This window comes from Pseudorca crassidens, chromosome 7, assembly GCF_039906515.1.
Source record: "Pseudorca crassidens isolate mPseCra1 chromosome 7, mPseCra1.hap1, whole genome shotgun sequence".
In the NCBI taxonomy this organism is placed as follows: domain Eukaryota; kingdom Metazoa; phylum Chordata; class Mammalia; order Artiodactyla; family Delphinidae; genus Pseudorca; species Pseudorca crassidens.
The window spans coordinates 17,563,482-17,590,733 of record NC_090302.1 but is presented as its reverse complement, the minus strand read 5'-3'; the positions used below and the strand labels follow the sequence as shown (position 1 = coordinate 17,590,733).

The following is a 27,252-nucleotide window of genomic DNA, read 5'->3' as shown; positions in this document are numbered from 1 at the left end:
CCTGAAGGCAGAGGTGATGGTAGGAGGAAATACATTCTCTCTCGTGGTACCTTCCTAAGGTGAAAAGGTGTTTGATGCAGGTGCATGAAACACAATTAAAATCTCAATGATGACTCCAGAGATGCTTACAAAAGGGAAGCAAAGGGATAGAGATGTCCCCCCTCCCCTCCCTGCAACCATCCCTCTCTCTGTGTTTGTTTTCCCCACCAGCCAATGAGTTAAGCCCTGGCCTCCACCCCATGCTGTCTGTCCCTGCCCTCAGATCTTTCCAATGCTAGAATCACTGCTCTCTGGGAACATATGTCATGAGATTTCAGGGCCCTTAGCAATTCCTCGGGCCCTCCCCAGGCTGGTCCCAAGCTTCCTCTCTGGGTCCAGCATGCGGTCCACACAGATGGCCACCGCCTTCCTGAAGGGATTTATTCCAGCTTGCAGCCAACAGGTAGCAGAACCAGGACTGAAGCTTCTATCCCCTGCCTCCAATTTGGGGCTCTTTTCCTCCATACCATCCTTCTGGGAAGCAAAGGGTAAAACCCATCACCTTGGAAGGGCGGGGGCTGTTCCTTGACTTTAACAGATAATGACTTCCACACAATAAAAGCAGCTTACCAGAAATACCATCAGACCCAGCAAATCTGGGTCCCAAATAAATAAAATGAGGGGGAAAAAATAGAGACAGCTTCAAATGTCATAGGAGGAATAATGTTTAATGTCATAAAAGGGTGCACAGGCTTTAAGAGAATGCCACACATTATAATCTTGGAAACCCCAAACCGCATCCCTCTCACCCCCATACGCAGAAGGGAGGAGGGCTTTATCTGAAGTTCACAGAGAAAAGATGCAAAGGCACAGCTCCCAACTGAAAGAGAACACCCTTCCTTTTCACCTCCCAAAGTCTGAGCCTTGTGTACAGGCACTGAGTCAAGAGGCATGGCTCCAATTTCCTTCTTTGGAAACTTCCTTCACTGCCTCTCCCTTTTTCCAATACTCACTCCCTTATTCTTCCTCCAGATCTCCTGGTTACATACGAGGAAGAAGGAACCCTGGACATTGATGGAGCGTGGGGAGAAGGAAGTGTCCCCTCCTTGTGTGCTCCCTGACATGGGGACATTTGCTTTATCCTTGGGGAACTATCCTCAGCCTCTGGAAATGGCATCTGATGAGGTAAGAGAGTAGCTCTGGATTTAGATAGACCTGGGTTTGAATTTATGCTCTGGTCAAATTTCTCATGCTTTCTGAATCCCTTTTCCCACGGACAAGACAGGAGTAGTAATCATGCCCATCTCATCAGGCAGCTATGAGGATTCACTGTGATGATGCATTTTAAGCACTTATCCCAGGGCCTGGTCTGTAATCAGCACTCAGACACTCTCTAGAGGCATCTCCGTCAGTGAGACTATCATTGATATATTTGATAGCAATGATTTCCTTATTAATTAATGCCATCGGTACTAGTATTACTGATAGAGGTGCATGTAGAAAATTCTCTGTCTGGATAAAGAAGATGTGGTATATATACACAACAGAATATTACTCAGCCATAAAAAGGAACGAAATTGGGTCATTTGTAGAGATGTGGATGGACCTAGAGACTGTCATGCAGAGTGAAGTAAGTCAGAAAGAGAAAAACAAATATCATATATTAATAAATATATGTGGAATCTAGAAAAATGTTACAGATGAACCAGTTTGCAAGGGAGAAATAGAGACACAGATGTAGAGAACAAACGTATGGACACAAAGGGGGGAAAGCGGTGGGAGACGGTGGTGGTGGGATGAATTGGGAGAGTGGGATTGACATGTATACACTAATACGTATAAAACAGATAACTAATAAAACTGATTAAAAAAAGGCAAGTATCTCCTTGAAGCCATTAAAGAAGAGGTTCTTTACACGCACCACACCATATACGCATGTGGTACTTTCTGGGCAGTGTATATTGTTGAGACAAGCAATAATAAAATGATTTGTCAAACAAAAAAAAGAAAAGACAATTATCTGTCTATGGACCTGTTTGAGCAGAAGGCACTTTGATGAGGATACCATATAAAAGATGCTTCAGGGCTTCCCTGGTGGTGCAGTGGTTGAGAGTCCATCTGCCGATGCAGGGGATGCGGGTTCGTGCCCAGGTCCGGGAAGATCCCACATTGCCGCGGAGTGTCTGGGCCCGTGAGCCATGGCCGCTGGGCCTGCGCGTCCAGAGCCTGTGCTCCGCAGCGGGAGAGGCCACAACAGTGAGAGGCCCGCGTACCACAAAAAAATGCTTCACCCTTTAAATCCTGCTTCCCAGACCAAGCATCTCTGAAGGAGTCTGCATAAAGATGCTTTGCCTCTTGACTGCATGTTTATGAAGACGTTTAATAAGAAAAATGTGACAAGTGTCATTCCTCCTATTTTGGACCCTGGCAAAACCTATCCTGCTTGTACCATGAATCCATCACACCCCCTTGTCGCTGACCTGCAGGGACGGAGAGTCCATTTCTGGGGAGGAAGACCCACTTGGCAGGGCCCAGACCCCACCAAGGCTCAGCCCTGCTCTGCCCGTACAGAAGGGCAGGAAGCTAGGCACCCTGGGGTGGGCTTCCCAGTCAGCAGGGCCTGGGCTGTGTTTCAGAGTGATTTCTCACTCTTCTGATTCCCATCACTTGTGCTCCCTGCTCTTCTTGAGTTTTGTTTCCTCTCATTACAGTCCAGTTGAGTCACTGAAAGGGGAAAACATGAGGAATGGAAAGAAGCAGCCTCCCTCTCCCTAACTGAAACACATGTCAGTCTTTGCTTCCCTGGTGGTGCCAAAGAGGGGCCTGGCCTGTACTAAATGAAAATTTGTAACTTTACTCATCTTGGCTTTTTAAAAGGCAGCATTTTTTTTGTTGCCTCTCAGCATTTCAAGGGCAATCAGGGGTCTTCTGGTCCTTCCTAATACCTGGGAGGCCAGAAGGCTTTTTAGGTCAAAGTGGGGAAAAAAAAAAAAAAAGAGGGCGAAGAGGAAGTGGGAATGTGGTTGGGTGACTTGCAGGGGGTGGGGTAGAGTGGGATTGGTCTGGAATTCAGAGGCAGGGCTGGAAACTGACATTAGACACACCTCCTAAAAGACACCATCACTCTATAGGGTCCAGCAAGTGTATAAACTTCTGTACCTCTTTCAGTCCTAAATTTCTATGAAGGCTCCTAGCACTGCCCTTTTTTCCCACACTCCTTTGTGCTCTTCCCCATACTCCCGTTCCCAACCAGACAGTTTCATTTTTCTCATGTGTAAAGTGGAGATAATCATAAAACCTAGCTCATAGGATGACTGTGAGAATTAAATTGGTTAAAATAAGCAAATCACTTAGAATCATGTCTGGCACACAGTCACTGTGAGGATGGTTGCTCTTATAGCACTAGTTTTTCTCTTTTGTAAAATGGATACAATAATACCCATCTAGGGGGTGGTTATAAGCACTGAACTGCCATGAACATAAGTGAAATGGCACACAGTAGGTGCTCAATGAGTGTTGGTTCTCTCCCACATCGCCTCCCTTCCCTCTGGTGCTCATATCAGCCCTGATGGATATTCTTGTGCAGAGATACAAAGTGACCTGTTCACGTGAAGGTCATGCTGCAGCGTGAAGGTCACGCTGCAGCCCTGCCGAAGTCCATCTTGCCTCCTGAACTAGCTTATAAAACAAGGCAGGGCTGTTGTTCTTGTATCCTCTGTTACATTCACAGTGCTGGATACAGTGTTGCCAAGTCAATATTCAGACTGCTACAGTGGCAACGATGATGCTAAAAGACCATGACCTAGGAAGGTACAACTGCATGGAAGGAGTTTTGTGATCAAATCTTGATTCTATTACTGCTTCCCTACATGAACTTGAGCGACTCCTGCATCTTTCTAGCCATTTGCTTTCCTGTCTGTGTAGTGGGAGAGGTGCTGGCTTGGTTAGAAGATCTCCAGGGTCCCTTCCTGGTCTGTGAGTCCAAGCTGCAGGAAAATGGGTAGATTAAAGATGGCTACTCCTCTCATTGACAAGTGAAGTCCAGTTCATTTCCCTTGAATCTGAGCTGAAATCAATGACCTGTCTGACCAATAGATGGTGGTAGAAATGATGTCCTGGAACTTCTGAGGCTAGGTGCTAAGAAGATGTACAGCTTCTGCCTAGGCTCTTGGAGCACTTGATCTTGGGATATTTCCGTTGCAAATCCAGCCTCCACGGCGTGAGAAGTCCAAGCCAAATGGAGACACCATGGGCAAGTGCTCTAGAGATGGACCCAGCTGAGGTCTAACAGAGCCAGGATCAAGTGTAAGCCACACCAGCCCCAGAACCAGGCATGTAAGTGAAGGGATCCTCTGGAAAGCAAATCCTCCAGCTACAGATAAACTACCTGCCACGGACCAGAGACAAATCACCCAGCGGAGCCCTTTGCATATTCCTGACCCACAACACTGTGAGCAAAACAAACTAGTTGTTTTAAGCCAGAGTTTTGTTTTTTTTTTTAACTCATCCTTTTCTTAATGTAATTAATTTTTCAAATTACTAACATTCTCTAAAAATCAGGTATGATCTTCATACAGCCATATTTTTTAAAAATGAGAACTATAAACTGTGTTCTAGATAACCACTGTTCAATAGAACTTCTCTTTTTAATTTTTATGTTATATCAGAGTATATTTGATTTACAGTGTGTGATTTTCAGGTGTACAGCAAAGTGATATCCATATATATGACATATATGAGACATATATATGACATATATATGATATATATGTCATATATATGATATATATGACATATATATGATTTTTTTTCCCATTTAGTTTATTACAGAATATTGAGTAGAGTTCCCTGTGTTATACAGTAGATCCTTGTTGATCATCTATTTTATATATAGTGGTGTGTATATGTGAATCCCAAACTCTTAATTTATCCCTCCCCTGCCCCACCTTTCCCCTCTGGTAACCATAAATTTGTTTTCTAAGTCTGTGAGTCTGTTTCTGTTTTGTAAATAAGTTCATTTGTATCATTTCTTTAGATTCCACATATAAATAATAACATATGATATTTGTCTTTCTCTGTCTGACCTACTTCACTCAGCATGATAGTTTCTAGGTCCATCCCTGTTGCCGCAAATCAGGTTTATTACACAATAACAGAAAACTGGAACACTGATGGTGCGCTGTGAATTGACATTTCTAAAGGGGCTAAGGAGGATACGTTTTGATCACCAGATTGTCTGGGGTTGAGTCCAATAAAAGTTTCCTTCTGGAGCTGGGAAAACCAGGATAACACAAGGGAACAGTGGCAGTGAAATGCTTCAGGGGCAGCAGCTACTCAGAGACGGTGGGCACATCCTCTACAGGGTATCATCATGATTAAGTACTTATGGTTTTCTTTGGTTTTGCCCTCTATCTTGATTAGAATTTTGCAATGTTTATACGGCCACACAGAATAAATGGAACCATAGCTGACTTTTCAAGCTGTGCGTTGCTGACATCATTATGTTTGTCACATTTAGACCATCTCTAATAGATAACTTTTTTTTTTTTACCCTTTAACTCATTGAAGGGGAACACAAGACTCCCTCCCTCTCTCTTTTGATACCTCATTCACTTTTACTTTCTCTATCCCTGGTCAAGAGGTGAGGGTCTCCCTGTAAATAATTAAAAATCAAAACAACAGGATAATTTTTTATATATTATCTCCAGGATCAACCTCCCTTCCCATATTATTGCTCACCTGCATTAGTGTTCTACTGTTCTTGTAACAAATTACCATGAACGTGGCAGTTTAAGAAACACAAATTTATCTTGCAGTGCTACAGGTTAGAAGTAGAAAAAAAGCCTAGTGTGCTAAATTCAAGGTCTCAACAAGGCTACATCCCTTTTCTAGAGGCTCTAGTTGGGGGGGAGGGAATCCATTTCCTTGCCTCATCCAACTTTTATAGACTTTCCTTAACTTATAACCCCCTTCCTCCGTCTTCAAAGCCAGCAATGCGGCAGAGCTCTGAATGCCTCTGCTGCCTCCCTCTTTCATATTTAAGGACTTTGGTTGCGTTGGGCTCATCCTGATAACTCAAGATAATCTTTCTCTTCAAAATTCAGCTTATTAGCATCTAAATCCACATGTGAATTGAATTCTCCTTTGTCATGGAAAGTAACATATTCACAGGTTCTAGGCAGTAGAATGTGGACATCCTTGGGGGTCCATTATTCTGCCTACCACACATCCTATGACCCTCCCCAATTTGGGCAGCTGCATGCCTAAGGACCCATTATCCCAGGAGCAGGTTAGCACAGCAGAATCAGAACACCAAGAAAGAGAAGGAAATTTTTTTTTTTTAATTTTGGGTTTCAGAAGTTGAGGTCTAATTGGAAGGAATAATGATAATAGTAATAATAGGGAGAATCTGTGATCTCTTAGAGAAGTGGCTTCCCTCCCACCCATAAAGACTACTTGATCTGGGGGGAAGAGCAATGTTGGAAGTCAAGCAAGATGACCTTGTTAAAGAGACCCTGTCTCTATTCCCACCAGGCTAATGACATGGGTGGTTGGAAAGGACGAGGGCTGCAGAAAATCAGGTGGGTATGAAGGATCTGAAGGCAAAGGGGGGTCTGTGTCTCACCTGCCAGATAGTGTCCAGTGGAAAGTAAATGTGGTCGAGGGCTCTGCCATGAAAGCTTCCATCTACAAATGCCTTCATGGTCTGTCTGGATCAAGAGGGCTTCGGCCAGCTCCCCTCAGACCCTCAGGTCCTGAGGGTTGTGTAGAAGAGCTGCTGGACGTTCCTCATTCCCTCAATAGGGTGGGTAAGCTATCTAATGGTTAAAACCAGATGGCCTCAAATGACAAGTGGTGGGGATGAAGAGAACCGGCAGCAGATGCCAGGATGGACCATGCACCTATAAATCAGGTGGAACAGGGAGGCCCTGGCTTATGCCAAAAAGGAAGGAGCGTGATGGACAAGGGCCAGATGAGACAGCAGGTGCTAGAGTTGAGAGGTTATGGTCCAGCATCAAGCATCCCCTCACTCCCATGCCTTACAAGTACCTCAGTCCCCTTGAACTTAGACATTCAGGAAGTGGTAGGAGGCAGCACACCTAAACTGACTAGAATTACGTTTCCACTGCCAATGGATGGAGCAGAAAATAAATAAAATTCAGTTGTAGAAGCACTATAGGAAATTAAATACACGGTGCTCTTGAATTTTTGTGGCCCCAAATATCATATCATATCGCCTACATAAATACATCAGTAGCTGTGGCTTTCATCATATCACACACAAATGGCACTGGGTAAATCTCAAGTAATTTCCAGTTACATTCTTTGGTTTTTCAGAAAACCTGTGAGTTCAAGAGCTATTGCTCTCTTTGAAAGATTAAGAAACTGAGGCTAATGAGGTCAACACAAATGACCAATGACCAACACGCCAATGACCAAGTCAGGGCGTAAGCCCACTTCACTCAGACCAGCCTTCTTTCCAAGGTTCTCTGCTGCTGTCTCTTCTCAGCTCCTCAGGAAAGCAGCCCAAAGTGGCTTTAACACTGAGAGTATTGGAGACATGTTCTTGGGCCTCCATCCTGCCACCTTGTGGTGAGACCTTGGAAAGTCACTCTGCTTCCCACATTGGTGGCAAGTATATTCAGGAACAACTAATTAGCTCCATTTGGCTCTAGTGGAGAATGAAGTAAAGTGATGGCGAGGCTGGAAAGGGGCCAGATCAAGAAGGCACTGAATACCCGGCTAAGGTGTTCCGCTTGTAGGACAATGTTTCCCAAGTGTGCTTCCAACACACTCCCATGTCTCACACATATACACACTCACTACATTGTTATAAATTCAGATTCCTGGGACAGAAACCCGTCTATAGAATCAAAATTTCTAGTGTGGAACCTGGAATGTGCATTTTAAACAAGCACCCTCGGTCAGTCCTATAAAACAAATCACCCAGTTAAGGACCCTCTTCTATAAGCAACAATGATCCTCACATACCTTCTTCTGTGCCCTTATCCCACATTTGATATTAAAGCTCCCTGCAAACAAGGCCACCAGCCCCGCCCCATGGCTTTGCCTTGGCCATCCCCACTCTTTTCCTAACGTACGTTGATCCATCTTTTGAAGACAGTTAAGACACCAACTTCTCCAGGAAGCCTTCTACAAACCTTAGGTCTCAGCTGAAACTTCTCTTCTGCACAGGTGACATGTTCCCCACTGAGTGCACAGAAATAAGGCAGGCCCTACCTCCCTCTCAACTGGACTGTAAGCGTCCTGGAAGGCTAAACCCCAGTGTGAATACACTGGGGAGGGCGGAGGCCCCAGCTCATTTCCACTCTGAGCACCTTTATACATGATCCTATCCAGAGGTGTTTCTGGAGATGTGTAAACAGAACTCCTTCAAAGGTGTTCATTGTTCTACCTGGGGATTGAGAGTGACCACACCCTCAGACCCTTAATCCAATGAAGAGCTTGCAGCAGATTGGCGGATCTCGTAAGGGTGGGGCGGGGCAGGGCAGGGGCAAGGCCTGGGGTGTTGGTGAACCAGAGGCCAGGAGCTCTCAAGGACCTACCTATTGGGTACTAATGCTCTGATATCTCATTTCATTCCTCCAACACTTCCAGGAGGTAAGTTTCATTATCCCGCTTTGCAGATGAGGAAACCAAGGCAGCCTGGTGTGTTGAAGGCCACAGAGGTAGGTGCTAGGAGTAGCATGATCTTCCTTGACCAGCTGCCCCTCACAGGGAGGGGCCGCCAGCATGTAGCATTGGCACCTGGGCCAGCACCGTGTTCATAGGCCAATGGCACTTACCACACATCCTGAGGAGTCCACCTGGCGGTCAGACACACACTTGAAGTTTCGAGTACAGCCCCCATTGTTCCGAGAGCAGTCACGGACGGGCCCAAAGGAGGACAGCAGGTCATTGATGGTTTCAAAGTATGTGGACAGCATGGCTTCTTCCCTTGGAGAGAAAGGAGATGATTAAATTCCAGAGACATCTGTATCATTGGGTTAAAAATAATTTTAATGTGCATTTATTACTTTTGAGATCATCACTTATTATACTTACAACGAAGAAAATTAAACACATATTTAAAAAATAAGAAGTAAAGAAAAACAAAAAGAAATAAATTCAATAGATATATCATCACAGGACATGACGGTTGTCTAGGCTTTTGTTGTTGTATTTTTTTTGGCCGCACCTCACGGCTTGTGGGATCTTAGTTCCTTGACCAGGGACCGAACCCCAGCCCCAGCAGTGAAAGTGCCGAGTCCTAACAACTGGACCGCCGTGGAATTTCCGACGGTTGTCTAGTTTTGATAAAGAGGAATATATTTGGAACTTGATACCCTTTATTTCATTAATCCTCATAATTTTGGAAAGTAGGCATGAGATTTCCATTTTACCAATAAGTGAACTGTGGCTCAGAAAGGTGAAGTATCATTTACAAAACCAAGACATGGAAGCAACCTAAGTGTCCATCAACAGAGGAATGGATAAAGAAGAGGTGGTACATGTATGCAATGGAATATTACTCAGCCACAAAAAGGAATGAAATAGTGCCATTTGCAGCAACACGGATGGACCTAGAGATTATCATACTAAGTGAAGCAAGTCAGACAGAGAAAGACAAATATTATATGATGTCACTTACAAGTGGAATCTAAAAAAAAATACAAATGAACTTATTCACAAAACAGAAACAGACTCACAGACATGGAAAACAAACTTACGGTTACCAAAGGGGAAAGGGAGGGAGGGAAAAATTAGCAGAATGGGATTAACAGATACACACCTATATATAAAGTAGATTAACAACAATGATTTACTGTAGAGCACAGGAAACTACATTCAATAACGTGTAATAACCTACAATGGACAAGAATCTGAAAAAAAATGTATATAATTGAATCACTTTGTTGTACACCTGAAACTAACACAATATTGTAAATCAACTATACTTCATTTAAAAAAAAAAGAAAAAAAAGAAAGGTGAAGTAAGGTCACCAAGCCTGTACTGTGGCAGAACTAAAGTCCATGCCAAGCTCCATCTGAGTCCAAAGAGAAAGTTCTTCCCACTACACAACTCTTAACTTGCATTATACATGTTTCTACAGAGTCCAGACCTCCCCATAACAACTCTGCAACTCTGCAAAATTCCTATTATTCCAACATTGTGTATATAAATTGAAGCTATGGGAGGTATGGGGCTTCCAACAAATTATTACACAGCCTATAAACAGCAGAGCCAAGATACAAACACAGAACTGCCTGATCCTCGTACCCTAGAACTTTATTTTTCAGACCATTGCATACTAATCACACCATCAATAATGGTAGCATCAGCTGTTGTAAAGGTGATAAGACTCTAGGCAAATGCATGACTCCTCCCAAATGAGGTTCACAAGAGACAAGACTAGACTAGCTACCACAGTCCATGGATCTGCCAAAATTCTATTACATAAGAGATACAAATGGAAGATTCTGGAAAAAGGGCCCCAAATAAGGAATATCCTAGCACTGGATTATTTATGATGCCTACACTTGCAGGAGATATTATTAAAGGGACACTACAGGCAGTAAAAAGAGGCACTATATTCTTCCATGTTGTATGCCTCATGGAATTTGGAATTTTGAAAGAAGGGAGATGCTGGTACATGTACATGTCGTAAGAGGAGACCAGTGAGCATTATTGCTGATGTCTCTGGACCATCCTTCATCCCTTCCCCCATCCTTTCTCTCCTCAGGCTTGGAGCTCCAGGTTTCAGTCTCCTAGCTTATTCCCTGACTCCAGCCTTATCCCCTTCTATCCCATCTTTCATACTGACTGCCAGTGAACTTAGTAAGCCCCCACTCTAATTAGATACCCCATGGATCAATAGTTCTCCATTACTTATAGAAGAAAATCTAAATTAGTTTCATCGGCATTCAAGGCCCTTCATAATCTGGTTCCTGCCTACTCGCCTGGCTACATTTCACCTTGTCCTCAGAGTCTCCATTTGATACCCCCAGGTCTCTTCTCATTCCCTAAACACACAAACTTAGGTCAGGTTCACTGCAAACAGACTCTGAAACAGAGCATTGCATATACGAGGTTTATCAAGGAGCCCTCTTGGGATATACTTGTAGGAAGTAAGCAAGGCAGGACTGGGCAGGGGAGAGGCTGTCCTGCCATGTGGCTGATGCCATTTAGATCTGAAGCCTCAGTTGGTCCTGAGGGGAGCTCTGGAGCTTGGATGGCCCTTTAGGGACACCCTGAATGGAGGCAAGGGATCCAGGCCTCTGCAACACCACGCCAGCCAGTCATTGGTATGGCTGCCATCTGGAAGCGGGTATCCTTGGGAGAGGCAGTTCCTCGTGGCTGAAGGCAGTGCCCAGTGAGGGACAGAGCTGCGAGCCTCAGCCACATTCTGGAGGATGGGTGGGTCAGCCCTGAAGAGGGGATCTGAGGACAGTACGTACCTTTACCTTTCTGAATCCTTAACCGTGCTTTACTGCCTGGGACGCTCATCTCCAAATTTTCTCCCCCGCAAAATCCCAAGAATTCTTAAAAATTATTCAAATTCAAGTTCATATTCAAATTCATTCATTCATTCATATATGACAAATGTTTATTGAGTGTTTACTATGCGCCAGGAACCATTCTAGGTACTAGGGATGCAGTAGTGACATTGGACAAAGTCCTTACCTCCACCAAGCTTACTGTGACCTCCTTTGTGAAACCTTCTCTACTTCCCCCAAGCAGAATTAATTCCTTTTCCCTTTGAGTCCACTGTTTAAATCTATTATCTTACTGATCTTCATCAACAACTCTATGGTTTCCCAAAGAGACTGTAAGCTTCTTGAGTGAAAGACTCATGACTTAGTCATTCCACTTTAGCCGCCAGCACAAGGCCTGGTAAGAACTTGTGTTAAGTAAATGTTTTTCAAGTGAAACAAAGAAAACACCAGAAGGCATGGATGCCACCACCACCAATCAGTAATTTTACCAAGAGTGTCTCCAAAGAGGACACTCCCCTGCCTACCCCCAACTCTGGGTTCCCATTCCAAATCCTTCATGCTCAGGGCTGTTGTATAGGGACAAGAAAGAATATGTGAGGAATAGAGCTGCAAGCTTATCTATCACTTCCTAACTTTGTATAGACTGAGGTCAGGGTAACAGGTAGATGGAGGAAGAGAATCAACAGTCCCTGAACTGAAGCTCTTGGGAGATCCGCCACTTTTGAATCATGGAAAGGGTTGAGGGTCCTGGAAAGACATTAAGGCTATTAAAATATTAATACCCTGAGAAGAAGTGGTAAGTGAGGGAAGGAGATAAAGACGGAGTGAGAGACAATCTGAGAGAGTGTGAGAGCAAGAAAAGAGATAAACATATAGAGAATGTGGTAGAAAGAAAGAAGAGAAACTGAGAGGCAGAAACACCCTCATCCAGAAGAAAGTGGATGGATGGATAGATGGAAGGATGGATGAACTGACAAGTGGACAGATACACACAGAGAGAGAGAGAGAGAGACAGAGAGAGAGAGACAGAGACAGAGAGAGTTAGAGAGACACACCCAGGAGTGTCATAGAGAGCAAGATTAAAAGAGAGGAAGACGGAGGCAAAGGGTGTAAAGAGAGAAAAAATGCAGAGCTAGATCAGGAAAAAGCAAGGGAGAAACAGGAGTAATACCCAGAGATTAAAAAAGTAGAAAATACCAAGGTAAGGAGAACAAATGTGGAAGTGTACAGAGAAGGTGGAGAGGAGGGAAGGAGGGGAGGTGGGGAGAGAGGAAGGGGGTGGGGGAAGGAGACAGACACAGAAAGACAGAGAATGAAAGTGAAGAGAAAGATACTGTATGAGTGGAAAGAGCAGAGACAGAACAACAGAGAGAAACAAAGGAAGAGGGGAGAAAAACAAGAAAAAAATTTCACCTTCCAGGGCAACCTGGTGACAGCTCAGGTATACAAATAAGGAGGCTGTTAGCTTTTGAAAGCACTGATTCTGCATAAACAGCAGTTATACCAGGGGAACATTATTTAAAACACAAAGCCCTGACACAGGGGCTGTTACTGAGTTGAGAGCAGTGATTGTGTCAGTCTGGGAAGTGACAGAGGGAGCTAAGGTAGACAGTGGCATTTTCTTAACTCAGGACTCAATCCCTCATCCCAGCTGCTGAATGCAGGATTTGGGGTCTGCTGGAGCTCAGAGCTGCCTTTGCAGGGCGCAAAGGGATGGAGGGAACAGCCCTGGAGGTGGAGGTGGGCTGGGGTGATGGGGAGATCCCGGTGAGAGTCCTAGCTTTGCCAGAAATCACCATATCACCAACATCATCTCCATCATCTATGACTTCCTGAGCACCTGCTACGGGAGAACTGTGCTAGGCTCCTTTCCCATGCTGTCTCCATAGCCTTAAGGTATACATTTTTACTCCCCCTGTACAGCTGGAGAAACAGGATACTGGGGAGAGACGGTACTTGTCCTGGGTCGCATGGATGTGAAGTGTTGAGGCCAGGGTCTGCATGCAAGTCTGCCTGACATCAGGTCGTGAGCTTTCTCCAGGCCACCGTTGAGCTTGTCCAACCTGCTCTGTGCCCTTGGGCAAGTCAGAGCTCTCCTAACTGTAAAGCTGGTAGAAATCTATACCCATCCCTCTGTGTCTTAGGGGAGGAAGAACTGGAAGAACAGAGCCTGTGCCACATTTGCACACTGCCCAGTGCCAACTCCTGGCCTATGTACATGTCACAGTAGCCTCAATCCAAATTGGAATAAAAGAGGACAACACCAGTGTACTGGTTTCCTAGAGCTGCCGTAACAAGTACTATAAACCAGGTGACTTAAAACAACAGCAATGTATTCTCTCACAGTTCTGGAGGTTGGATGTCCAAAATCAAGGTGTCAGCAAGGCCATGATTCCTCTACAGGCTCTAGGAGAGAAGCATTCCTGGCCTATTCACAGCTTCCTGTGGCTCCTGGCAACACCTGGCATTCCTTGGTGTGTAGCTGCGTCATTCTAATCTCTGCCTCCATTGTCACATGGCCTTCTTCCTTCTTCCTGTGTCTGTGTGTCTTTTCCTCTTCTCACAATGACACCACCCATTGGATTTAATGCCCATCCTAATCTATTATGGCCTTATTTTAATTACATCTGCAAAGACCCTATCTTCAAATAAGGTCACGTTCTGAGGTTCTGGGTAGACATGAGTTTTGGGAGGATGCTACTCAACTCACTACTCATGGCTCAGAGACACGTCCTTAAGCTGAGTAGGACGGAAGGACAGAGCCGAGATTAACACCCTGGTCTTTGACTCTTAACGCCAGTGTTCCTCACACCACACCTTCCAGCTCCAGGTTCTGCATGTTACACTGTGGTATTTACAAGGCCTACAAAGTCTTAGAAAAAGGATCCCAGTAAAGCCATTTCTCCTTCATCTGAGAGGAGAAAAGACCAACACTAATTAAGTACCTAACACACTCCAGGCAGAACAGAGGTTGGCAAACTTTTCTATACAGAAATCCATAGTCAATATCTTAGGCTTTGCAAGCCATATGGTCTCTGTTCCAACTACTCAATTCTGCTTTTATAGAACACAGCAGCCATAGAAAATATGCGATGACGACACGCAAAATGCAGTGAATGAGCACGGCTATGTTTCAATAAAACTGTATTTACAAAAAGACACAGCAGACTGGACTGCCATTTCCTGTTTTACATGGGAAAACCTGCAGGTCAGTGTTGGAGTTTAGATTTGAACTGAGGTATGTCCAACTCCAGAACCCACATTCTTTCTCCTACATCAGCGGTCCCCAACGTTTTTGGCGCCAGGGACGGGTTTTGTGGAAGATAATTTTTCCACAGACAGGGAGGTGGGGGGCGGGGGGGAATGGTTCAGGTGATAATGCAACCGATGGGGAGCGATGGGGAGCGATGGGAGCGATGGGGAGCGGTGGGGAGTGATGGGGAGTGGTGGGGAGTGATGGGGAGTGATGGGGAGCGATGGGAGCGATGGGGAGCGATGGGAAGCGGTGGGGAGCGATGCGAGCGATGGGGAGCGGTGGGAAGGGGTGGGGAGCGATGGGGAGCGATGGGGAGTGGTGGGGAGCGATGGGGAGCGATGGGGAGCGGTGGGGAGCGATGGGGAGCGGTGGAGAGCGATGGGGAGTGGTGGGGAGCGATGGGGAGCCGCAGATGAAGCTTTGCTCGCTTGCTCGCTAGCTCGCTTGCCCGCCTCTCACCTCCTGCTGTACGACCCGGTTTCTAACAGGCTGCGGACCCCTGTCTACAGACTCTTTCTTCTGAACCTCACTCTTCTCATCTGCAAAATGGGAACAGCATCTTTCTAGCTCCCAACCATGTAGGATTATTGTGAGGATGCAATGACAAGATGCATAGGATCATGTTTTACAAACTCAAAAACCCAATGCAAATACATTTATCATTCATTCATTCAACAAATATTTGACCACCTACTGCATGCCTGGTACTGAACTGGTTATTATTACGTCTCTCCATTGGCCTCACTCTGTCTGTATTTCTGCATCTATTAAGTCCAGCTGCTGTCTAAGATGCTTCCAAGCATCTCTCCAGTTCTGACACTCTAATTCTTTTTTTTTTTTTTTTTTTTTTGTTGTTCTGATAATACTGGTTTCAAAACAGAGTCAGCCAGACCCTACCAGGCTGAGTGAGGCTGCCATCCCCTCACTAGCTGATTCCTTAAGTGTGAACGCATCACCTGGGTTCCATTTGGCGGGCCGAGTCAGCTGAGCCCCATGCCAGCGGCTGGGAACAGATGCTGACATGGCCCCCTGTTAATAAACACCAGGAAAGGTCTGTGTCACTCACAGAGAGGTGCTAATGGATGACTTAGGGCCCAGACAGTGACAAGCCCCCCACGGGTGCAGACTAATCACTCTCTGATGACAACAGGCAGCCTTGTTTCCTGAGCTCCCAGAGAGGGAGGCACCGAGGACAGGGCTTGTCAGGAACCAAGCTGCCTTCCCACCCTGCCCACCCCCGCCTCACGTTCAGGGAGGCTCCTCAGCCCCAGCGGCAGGAGCAGCTGTGGAGAACAGTGATACGCCGCAGGTGTGTCCCCCAGCTTCACTCACCATAAGACCTGGAGTGAGTCCCTTAAACCCTGAGCTTCCATTTTCTTGTCTGAAAAATGGGGATATTAATACCTAGCTGGCAGAGTTAGCGAGGGAAATAAATTAGATAATATATGCAAAATATTATCAGAAGGTGCCCAACAGCCAGCTAAAATTAGAATCATCTGACTGTCCTGCAAAATTGCAAAGGCCATGACTTGAAACTGTAAGGAGCTCAATGCAGGAGAAAAAAGGAAGACCTGGGGCCTCACAGTATCCATTTACTCAAATTTTTTCATTGATACCTAATTTGTCCCTGGGCTGGTTCCTGGGGGGAGGGGGGATATAGGGATAGATATGACATAGTATGTGCTAAGGAGGAAGGGAAAAACAAAAACAATTAACCGCACAACATAACTGGGGCCACAGGACTATAAAGAGGCCTCCGCATCCACCCAGACTCTGGTAGTGGGGGGTCAGACGAGGCTTTTTGGAGGAGGCAGTATTGAACCTGAGGCAGAAAGGCTGAGCAGGAATTAGCCACATGAAGGAGGGTGGCATGAGCTAAGGGTATTCCAGGCAGAAGTAGCAGAGGGTGTACCCTGATCGGGGGAACTTCAAGCAATTCAGGGAAGCTGGAGTGTCGAGGAGGAGATGGGGTATGGCAGAGGCTGCCGGGAGACAAGCTAGACAAGGTTCCGTGTGCCAGGCCTCGACGATTCTTCCCTTCACCCTGGGAGCTGCACGCATCCACCCAAGGGTTCCAGAAGCAGTTTCTGCTTTTATTTAGACTAATAACACAGACTACGATTTTATATAATCATGATGGCAATAACGACGACAGCAGTAATGACAGTTCATGATTATTGAACGTTCATGATATGCCAGGAAATGTTTCAAGCATGACATGTGTCCGCCTTCCTAACCCACATGAAAACACAGTGATGCAAATGATATGCTCATCCCCGTTTTAGGAAAGAAGGCAGAAGTCCCTGTTTTGAGGATTAAGCGGTTTTGAGACCAGCTGAAGATCATGTTAGGAACAGTGTTGGGACAGTGGCTGGCACGTGGCATCTGCTCTATCAAGATTAGCTGGTAGATGGCTTCTGGGCCGGGGTGAGCTGGCATGTGGCACAGGGAAGCAGATTTGGGCTTTTTTAAAGTCGGAGCTATTGAGCAATGGGAACACTATCTCCCAAGGTCCTGCTGCTGCTGGTCACTGCAGGAATGCAACCTGAGGAGGGATGGCCATTTTCTGGGATTGGGGTGGAGGAAAGTCAAGCTTCCGGGGCAGGGCAGTACAATATCATAGTGAGAGTCACAACAATGGCTACTAACTATGGAGAACTTACAACCTGAGAACTTGACTTAACATGGGTTATCTCATTCTTTCCTTTTTTTTTTATTTTTATTTTTTTTCTTCTGGCCACATGCATGTGGGATCTTAGTTCCCCGACCAGGGATCGAACCCGTGTCCCTTGCATTGGAAGCGTGGAGCCTTAACCGCTGGACCACCAGGGAAGTCCCTATCTGATCGTAGGGCTTGCTAGAGCCCTATGGGACGGTGCCATTCTTATCCCCATTTTGTTGATTAAAACAGAGATGCACACACTCGGATCAGGACCTGGCGCTTACAGAGGTGAGGGGACCTGCCCTGTGACACACCGTGGCTCTGCTCTGGTATGTCCGTCTCCAATCCCAGTAGGGTCCTGCCTTCCTCCTAAGGATCCCTTCCCACCTGGAGATTCTGGGACTGGTGTTGCAGCTGACCCTGATCATTCCCCTTCCTTTAGCAATCATGGTTTGCACTAGTTTAGGTCAGGAATACATATCGCTGTGCTGAGTGGTCTCATAGCTTCTTGTGAGCGCCTGTGTCTTTGAGAAGCCTGCCAGCTTCCTGCGTGCAGAGACCCTCCTCACTCGCTTCCCCCTGCACGCTGGGTATGTGGCAGCTGTTCACTGAATAAGCAAGGAAGAGGCGGAGGGATGAATGAGGCCCTTCAGCTGTGTGGTCTTGGGGACAAAGAGAAAATGATTCTGTGTGGCCACTGCCCATCTGTGAAATAGGGACAATAAAATTCAGCTCACAGGGTCATGGTGAGGACTCCAGGAGAGAGAAGATGCAGGAGGCCCTCACCATCATCAGGCCCATACAGACACCTTCACAAGGGGCTGTTGTATCTCGGAAATGCATTTGTTCATGTCACAGATATTTACCCAGCACTCACCACCATGGAGGTTGGAGGTTAAATATACAGAAAAGAGCAAAACAGACATGGGCTTTGCTCTCCTGGAACTGATAGCTCAGTGAATGGAACACAGCCACCCAGCAAGTCCCTGTCACTGTATCTATACCCGTATCTGTATCTACATCGACATCTATATCTGTGTCTATATCTATAATTACAAATTATGATAGATGCTTACAAAATACAGGATACCAGGAGAGCACATGGCAGAGGGGACAATCTAACCTAGGGAACTGGGGGTGGGAGTTGGGTGTCGGGGGGAGCATATTTCCCCGGGGAGTGTCAGGCCCTGAAGCAAAACCAGCCAGTGGCCTGGAGAAGTTATGTCACATCTGGGCTTTCCCCAGGGGTGCTGGGATAATGTGTGGCCCATGCACACACACAATGACCCTGGAGTCCATCTGATCTCTGAGGCCACCCTTCTTTGGCAAAAAGCTACCTCCCCCTCCCTGTGTTGACTGCTCACTCATAGAAAGCCTCCTCCTTGCCAACCTGCCCCCCCTTTCTCCTGCCCCTTGCAAATTCCATCATTATATTCAAAAGAAATCAAAAAGGTTCAGTGACGATGCTGAGGCTTGATCTCATAGGGAAGCTCATTAAGGTGGGCTCCGAGAGGTAGAAAGGCGCCGTGTTCTCCAGAAGCCCTCTTGCCCGGCAATGGTGGGAGACCCTGGTGTCCTGGGAGGGCAGAGAGGCTTGCCTGAGAGGGGCAGAGGAGAGCCCACCATTAGGGAGTAAACAGGGCTGCATCCTCCAGCAGGACAGCCTCCGGCTGGAGGCTGGAGGACTGGGGTCTGGGTCTAGCTCTACCTTGTACTGCTATGTGTCCCCAGGTAACCCTCTACCCTCTCTGGGCCTCTACTTCCACATTTATACAATGATGGGATGATTGCTAAGGGTCCCTCCAGCTCAGATTTCTTATGTGACTTCCCAAGAAGGACAGGTGGAAACGTAAGAATGAGGGAGGGAGGGAGAGAGAATAGCCATGGTTTCCATTGTATCCATCATATCCAATATTTCCATTGTTTTGCATCTAAGGAAATCAAGGGACGTATACAGTCAGCAGGGAAACGAGAAATAAATACAACTGTGCTACCAGGAAGAAGCCCTGGGCTGAAACCCAGACCCTGCCACTTATTAGCTGAGAAGACAGGTCACTCCGCCTCTCTGAGCTCAGTTTCCCCATGCATGGATCATGGATAATAACCCTCTTAGGTTACATGAGGATGACATGAGGTAATAAAAGCTCTGTGAGGGCAGGGGCTCTCTCATGCTTACTGCAGTCCAGTGCCTGGAACATTGTACCCAGATTTTTGTTGGACAGATGAATGAATGAATGGGCGAATGAGTGAGTGAATGGATGAAAATGTATGTGAACCACTGCATGGATACCCTCGCTTTTATTGTTGTGGTCGTTACTGACAATAGCCTGCTTTTCGGGCTGAAACCCTGAAAGTTACTCCAAGCTGGGAAAGCAAGCGTTCTTAACTCAACCTGTAACCCTTTTTCAGTCTAGAGAAGCATATGGGCCACATCTTCGAATAATGTTTTTAAACGTATGAGATCAGATACAAAAAGCGTTACATAAGAAACCATTTATCAAAACATTTTTTTTAAAAAGCCAACTGGCATACAATGATATATATGCTTCTTTATTGACACATTAAATAAAAAGGTCTAGGAACAGATGTGCTAATGACTGTAAATTGGAAGTAGTGAAGAGAATAAACTATGTTTTAAGACATCTGCAACAAATGAAACAACAAACGTAAGATGATATAAAACTACATGTGATTTCTCTTGGCGAAAAAGTCACAGGTGCTATTAACACACCCGTGTCTGCAATAGAAGGAAATGCTAAATTTCAGTGAGAAGTTGGTGAAAGTGAACATTTATTATTAGGGGATTTCATGGACCAGCACAGACCCTGGATTGAGAGCCTCTGCCTAGACTTTGATAGAGAAAGCTTCTCCCCGAATATCTGTCGATCTGTGAATATAACCGGAAGCTTGGGACCAGATAAGAAGAGACAGGAAATTAAAACTCAGTTACGTTCACATCAAAATCACTCCTTCCTGGTGGGGCATATGTGGTGTGGGGAAAGGAGGACAGACTTTGCCTTCAGAAAAAGAAAATTTTAAACTCTTAAGGGCGTGTCCTCACCCAAGTGATCTCCCTCTCTGAACTTCAGTTTCCTCCTCTATAAATGCATCACTGCAATGTTCCCTCAGTGCCTAGGGGACTGGGTGAGATAAACGAGGCAATGCACCTTGTGCAAAGAGGCGAGCGCTACCCCTCAATGCCCCCCTTCTATACCTTCTAGGGTGAGACAAGATTTTTGCAGCCACTCACACTTAAGAGCTGCTGAATGTACCACAACGGGGATGCACTGGCCCCTACTGAGTAGCAAGCCATCTGCTAGATATTCAGCACTAGAGGTGCCCAGACAAAGCCCCGCTCTCAAGAAGTGCATAGACTGCGGTCAGAGACAACAAGGTTTATAAAGTGGAGTGAATACTCACAGCACAGATGCATAAAAATACATGAGATCTCCAAAAGGAAGCAAGGAATTCTTCCTGGGCCGGTTGGGGAAGGGTTCTTGGAGGGAGTAGCAATACATTGGCTCTTGAAGGAAGACGAGGACAAAGATGAGGAGGAAAAGGAAATGAGAAGAAAGACAGGACAGGCGTTAGAGGGTAATGTGTGTGGGGAGTGGGGGACACAACATGCCAGAGAAGGGAAAAGAAGCCTGGAGAGTGCAATTCTATCCCATAAAGTAGGGAAAGCCATTCTATAATATAGGTGCAGGGAGGAAATAACATTCCAAGCATTGTGAGAACAAAGGAAGAAAAGAAATGTGAAAAGAGAATAATTTGAAACATCAGAAAGCATTCAGGATGCCAGTGAGAGGATTCTGAGCCGGAAACCCAGCTCTGCCTGGAAGCTTCACTGTGTGACTTCAAGAGAGTCACTTGGTGTCTCTGATCTCAGCTTCCTGATTGGTCAAATGGAGATTATAGCACCTCCCTCTCAGGACAGAGGTGACAACAAAATGAGATAAACCACCTAAAGCACCCACACATTGTCCAGCACTGAGCAAGAGTCCAGCCATTGCAAAGTCCCTCTTACTGCCCTTCTCAGTCAGCACCTGGGGTGCCTGCTGCCCTTGCATGGTAGTGACAGGTTAGAAGAAAATGCCATCAAGAGACTCCAGCTTGTGTAGAACACGAGGCACCTCTACCAGCCTACAAACAATGACTTTATAAAATGTAAATTCCACGCAGGAAAACCCTGTGTCTATCAGCTACTTGCCAACACATAAAGTAGTGGATAGTGAGTTATGGTAATTAAACACTAGTTAATTCATTTACTGAAAATAAATATTGCTACTTTGAAGCATCAGGTTTACCTGTAGCACAATTTAATGAATGGAGTTTTTATGTGGTGGAAATCGCTAGGTAATTGCCGGCTGATCATAATTACAAGACTGTTAGGTACGCAAAGCCTGAAACAATGCTTCCTAATTTCTTCAGGATCAACAAAATAAGCATCCATCCATCCGTCCACCCATCCATTCATATACCCATCGTTCCATCTAACCATCCATTACAAAGATACTTACTGAGCACCTGCTATACCCTCCCCTGTGCTATGAAGAGTCAGAAGTACAGACAAGACTAAGTGATGGTCTCTGCCCTCCAAAAAGCCAGCAGTATTGAAGAACAGAGAAGACACAGCAGAAAGGTCCACGAGAAGTCAGAAGGGGAGGAGAGTACTTCCAGTTTGGGATGAGGGGAGTGGGTGGTAGTTGGGTGTGTGGATCGAGAAAGACTTCAAAATTCCAAAGATACAAGAAAGTAGAACTGTGTGCATGTATATGCTTATTCAAAAATAAGGAGATATTTTATTTTAAAAAATAAGTGAGAACTGGAGAAAGAGGAAGAGGAGGAAAGAAGAGGAGGAAGAGGAAGAGAAATATTATGGACTGAAAATAGGTCATTAGAGTTGAGCTTTTGCACCATGGGTGGTAATGCAAGAGGCATTGACAAGAATGTAGCAGTTCTCACCAATCAAGTTGGCAAATATTTCTGTCCAATGATGATTCTCAGTGCTGACGAGGGTAGAGTGAAATGATATTCTTCGTATTCTACTTGTGCTGGTATAAATCGCCAACATTTATGGAAAGCGATCTGGCAATATCTACCAAACTTCTGAAGTGTTCATAGAGTTTGGCCTAGTGATTATAGTAGTACATCGTAAAGGAAAAAAGAGCAACCAGAGAAAGAGATATGTTCAAAGATGTTCATCGTGGTATCATTCATAATGGGGTTAAAAGTGGGGACGATCAAAATATCTAACAGTGACAATACGATCCATTCATAGAATAAGTTATGTGAAAATTTAAAATTATGCTTTCCAGGTATAGCTAATGATATGGAAAAACTTTATGATATTATTTTTCCCCCCCCAATTCAAGAAAACATTACATATACACAAATGCACATGCATACATAATTAACAAAAAGAGACACTTCACAGAGGCTGTGGTATTTCACTGGGTTGGATGTGTGATAATAGGGGTGAAACTATGCAGTAGACAGCCCTTAGATTTGTTCGTACAATATCTATGCCCCCTTCTGGTCAAAGCACCCCCTTAGCGTTGTAGAAATGTACATCACTCCCCCATACACACATACACCATGGGTAGAGCCTTGTAGATTCATCAGTCAAGGTGCTTGCATTCCTCTGGCCTACAGGTGAGTGAGGGAATTGATAACTAGGCCAAGCAGAGGCTCACTCTTGGGAATCTGAATCTTAAGCAGAATGTCATGAAGGCTAAGGATGTGGAAATCAATTGCTTGTAAACTACCCATGATCACGCACCTTTGGAAGTTCTTCAAGGTGCCCCTCTGTGGCAGGTCTACTTGGCCGGCCATTCTAAGTTTCTGAACAGGGGAACGACATAAATAGAGATGTGTCTACAAATAATTAAGGAACACTTCAGTTCAGAGCTTCTAAGTCTGGTTCAGTGTGTCTTGAGTTTTGGCAACAGAAGATCCAGACGAAGATTCAGGGCTTTTGGAGAAGGGCATTGAGAGAGGACAACTGAGCTTCAGGCAGTCGTGACCAGGAGGGATGTCTGTCTTGTGCCTTATGAGAGAGACCAGCAGAGGGCAGAAGACAGGGGAAGGGAGGCCTCAATCACAGCCCTGCCGCCATCTGGAAGAGCGCGGAGGAGGAGGGAAGGAGGAAAAGCAGAGAAGGCACCTGGAGACCAACGGTAATAGAGTTGCTTCTAAATTCAGTCTCACACCCAGTCAGGCAGGCTTTATCTAGAGGCCCTGTTTCTTATGAATCCGGGGCCTGAGCCTGGGGACCTAGGAGGCCGTGAAGCACAGAGGAAGCCACTGAGCCTGGAACCCAGGAGAGTAGGTTCAAGTCCTCTGCTCTGCTGCTCAGGTGAAAGATCCTGGACAGGCACTTTCCTTTTCCCGAGCCTCAGGATAATGTGCTCATTCACTTGGCAGCATGTTCATTCATTCATTCATTCATTCATTCATTCAGCAAATAGCTATTGAATGTCTACTAACTAGCATGCACTACCAATTCATTCATTCATTCAGCAAATATCTATTGAATGTCTACTAACTAGCATGTACTACCAATTCATTCATTCATTCAGCAAATATCTATTGAATGTCTACTAACTAGAATGTACTACCAATTTAGATATATGCAGGAAAATTGGTTCTTTATGTCAAAAGGATGGGGAGGCTCTCGGTGGTACTGCTCAGGGAGTGTGGGGGAGCCGTGGGCTGCTCCCTTCTGGATTTATCCCCTTGTCTCTACTTCTTAAGGATCTGGGTGGACGTACATCAGGCAGCAAAGAGCCACAGACTCGCTGACAGAGAGACGTACAGCACAGGGGAAGATGCAATTACCGCCCACAGGCCCGCGTTGCCTGTCTTGTTCTAGACAAGGCCACTATTTGGCCTGCTGGGCTGGGTGGATAGAAAAGACAGAGTGCGGGGGAGGAAGGAGGTGGAGACCGTGCTTACGGGCGAGTCCCAGGGTCCGTGAAGCACTCAAGTGCAGACGGTGTACAAGCACGTGAAGGAACTGGCTTCTTCTGCAAATCGTGTTTTCTTTTTTGGTGGAGGAAAGACTTTGCTCTTTTAGAAATATCAAATGTTGGACATCATTCTACATATAGTAAAGACTGTGGTGTATAAAAAAAGAGACCCTTCCCTCATGGTATTTACATTCTACTAGGAAGAGAACCTTCAAACAAATTAAAAAGAATTAAAGAGTTAAATGGCTGAAGTGTTGGACAGTGACTGACAGAACGAGGCTAGGGAGTGTTGGCGGTGGGCTGAGGGGTGGTGTGTTGGTTTACTAAGATGCCAGGGAAGTCTTGTGGGGTCATGGAGATAATCCGTGGGGTAATGAATGCAGAGTGACTAGCACAGCATCTGGTACAGAGCAAGTGCTCAAGGAATTACTGCTGTTAGTGTTATTGTTAATTACGTTCTAAATTCCTTCTCTGAACGTGGGGACAGCAATGCCTATTTCATAGGGTTGCTGAGTAGATTAAACTCAGAAATATGTAAAAAGAAATTTATACGACACATTCAATAAGGGATTATTGAGAGCCAGCCACGTTTCAGGGGAGACTGGCATAAACAAACACATAAATGCATAGTATAAAGTCAGAGTGGTGAGTGAAGGTCGGAAAAGAAGGCAAAGGCCGAGATCAAGATTCCTGGTGTGGGGAGACCAAGGACCTCCAAGGCTCGAGGAGATGATCTTTGAACAGAAGCAGGGAGGAAGTGCTGGAGAGAACAGGGATGGGAAAGCATGTCCCAACGGGAGGAAACAGCAGGTGTAAAGGCCCAGAGGCAGGGGTGGGGTTGGCCCTGAAAGGAGCAGCAGGGGCCACTGGATCTTGGAGGTGACAGCAGGGGCTTTGGGTTGAACTATGGGTGCGAAGCAAAGGTGCTGGAGGATTTTGTACAAGGAGTATGATGATCTGATTTACAGTTTAAAAGCATAACTCTGACTTCTCCGTGTGTAGTGTACATTATTCATCTTATTCATCTTGGTGTATCATGAGATCAGAGGTAGCACAGGCAAATGATGTGACACTCCTTCTAAGGTAACAGATCCATTGCATGCCTATTATGTGTAGGCTGCTAGATACAGCAGTGTAGATGGAGACAGCCACTACTTCTTGCCCTTGGGGACCTTCTGATGGTTCTATTGGCACAGTGTAAATACTTCATAAATTATCATCACTTGATATGAACTAATATATATTACATTGCATTACATTGCATTATATTATACTATATGAATAGCACAGCATTCGTATTTTTATGTCTCTTGCCCCCAAAGTGACAGTGTTACAATTCACCAGAGGTTCATCCTTGAGGAGAAGGGAGCAGCAAAAGAAAAAAAAAAAAAAAGAGGCAGAAGTAAGCACGAGGGAGCAGCGGCGTGCCATTTCTCACCACTGTATCTCTGAATATGCGGATATAACCGTCCTCTCATTTGCTGTCTGGTGGACTCCTATTCACATTCCAGAGCCCAGCTCACTCTTCGCCTCCTGGAATCCAAGAGCCCTCCCTCCACCGTGCCCCTTGGGCTGAACTGCTGTCCCCTGCCTGTCTACCCTCCTGGATCCCGGATGCATCCCTCCTGAGGCACCTTGAGGGGCACATGAGTGTGATGTTTACTCACAGTGTTCATTCTTCTCATTTATTGGGTTGGCCAAAAAGTCCATTTTGGTTTTTCCATAACTTCTTACAGAAAAACCCAAGCGAACATTTTGGCCCACCCAATACTTGTATAACCTCAGAGATTAACACAGGCTCTGATGTGGTTGGTGTAAAAAACATCTACAGAAGAGAGAAAGGGAGAGAGGAAGAGAGGGAGGAAGAGAGGGAGGAAGGGAGGGAGGGAGGAAGAAGGGAGGGAGGGAGGGAGGAGGGAGGGAGGGAGGGAGGGAGAGAAAGGAATACAATTCTTTCCTTCTTTTCCAGGCAATGCTGAAGCTCATTTCAACCAGCAAATGCTAAGCTTATTGATCAACATTTCTGAGTTTCTATTGACAGAAATAACTAGCAACTAGGCTGGGGGAGAGAGAAATGTGCTGACAGCCAGCAAATCATAGCCCTGATAGCAGAGTGCCTGTCTATGCCAAGGGGGACAATCATTAATTTCCTGTTCCTTCACAGTTACATTTCTTGGGCTGACTGACAAGTTCATTTTAGGGATTCATCAGGCCCTTTATAAATAAACTCCCTTCTTATGCCATGTTTCTAACTGCACCTGCCACCCAGATGATTGGCTGCCTGGGACGCACATAAACATTTCAAATTGCTAGCAATAGCTCAACATGGTAATTAAAGGAAATCTTCCCATTTCTGTATTATATAATCAAGGGGGCTCAATTCCCCGGGCTCAGTGCACAGAACTGAAGAAGATTTCATTTATTGCTTCCCCTCCCACCCCCCCACCTTTAAATAAATGATACCCAAGCACTTAGTTACAAAATCATTCATTGGCATGCAGACCTTGAAATTAAGTCCCCTGTAAAAGCTGTGTGACTCTGAGTAGGGTACTTAACCTCTCTGAGCTTCAGTTTTCTTGCGTGAAAAATGTGGATACACTGTGAATGGCGCTGTTGCTAAAGAAGACAAGAGCATGTTTAAAGAGGGGAGACACACTTGTAATATTATCTCATTAAGTCTCATAATGAGTCAGCCCCATGATTGCTATCTCCATTTTACAGGCAAGCAAATCATGTCTCCAAGAAGGGAAGTGACCTTTTCCCAGCTGGTAGTGGCAGAGGTATGAGATCAACCTAGTTCTGCCTGACGCAGCTGCTCAAAGAAAGACAATTTCTCATTAATCTTATTAGTGATTTTACCTCTCTGCCTGGCCTAAAATTCCATT

The 27,252-nt window shown here is 45.5% G+C and overlaps 1 protein-coding gene across 5 annotated transcripts in view; it reads right to left on the bottom strand.

Annotated features, from left to right (window-relative positions):
• The window catches only part of ASTN2 (astrotactin 2), a 911,537-nt gene that overhangs the window by 349,643 nt on the left and 534,642 nt on the right, over positions 1-27,252 (bottom strand). For all 5 annotated transcript variants that reach the window (XM_067743527.1, XM_067743524.1, XM_067743522.1 and 2 more), the window contains one exon: positions 8,787-8,937. In XM_067743527.1, the coding sequence (XP_067599628.1) occupies positions 8,787-8,937 (151 nt within the window). The remainder of the gene's footprint in view (positions 1-8,786; positions 8,938-27,252) is intronic.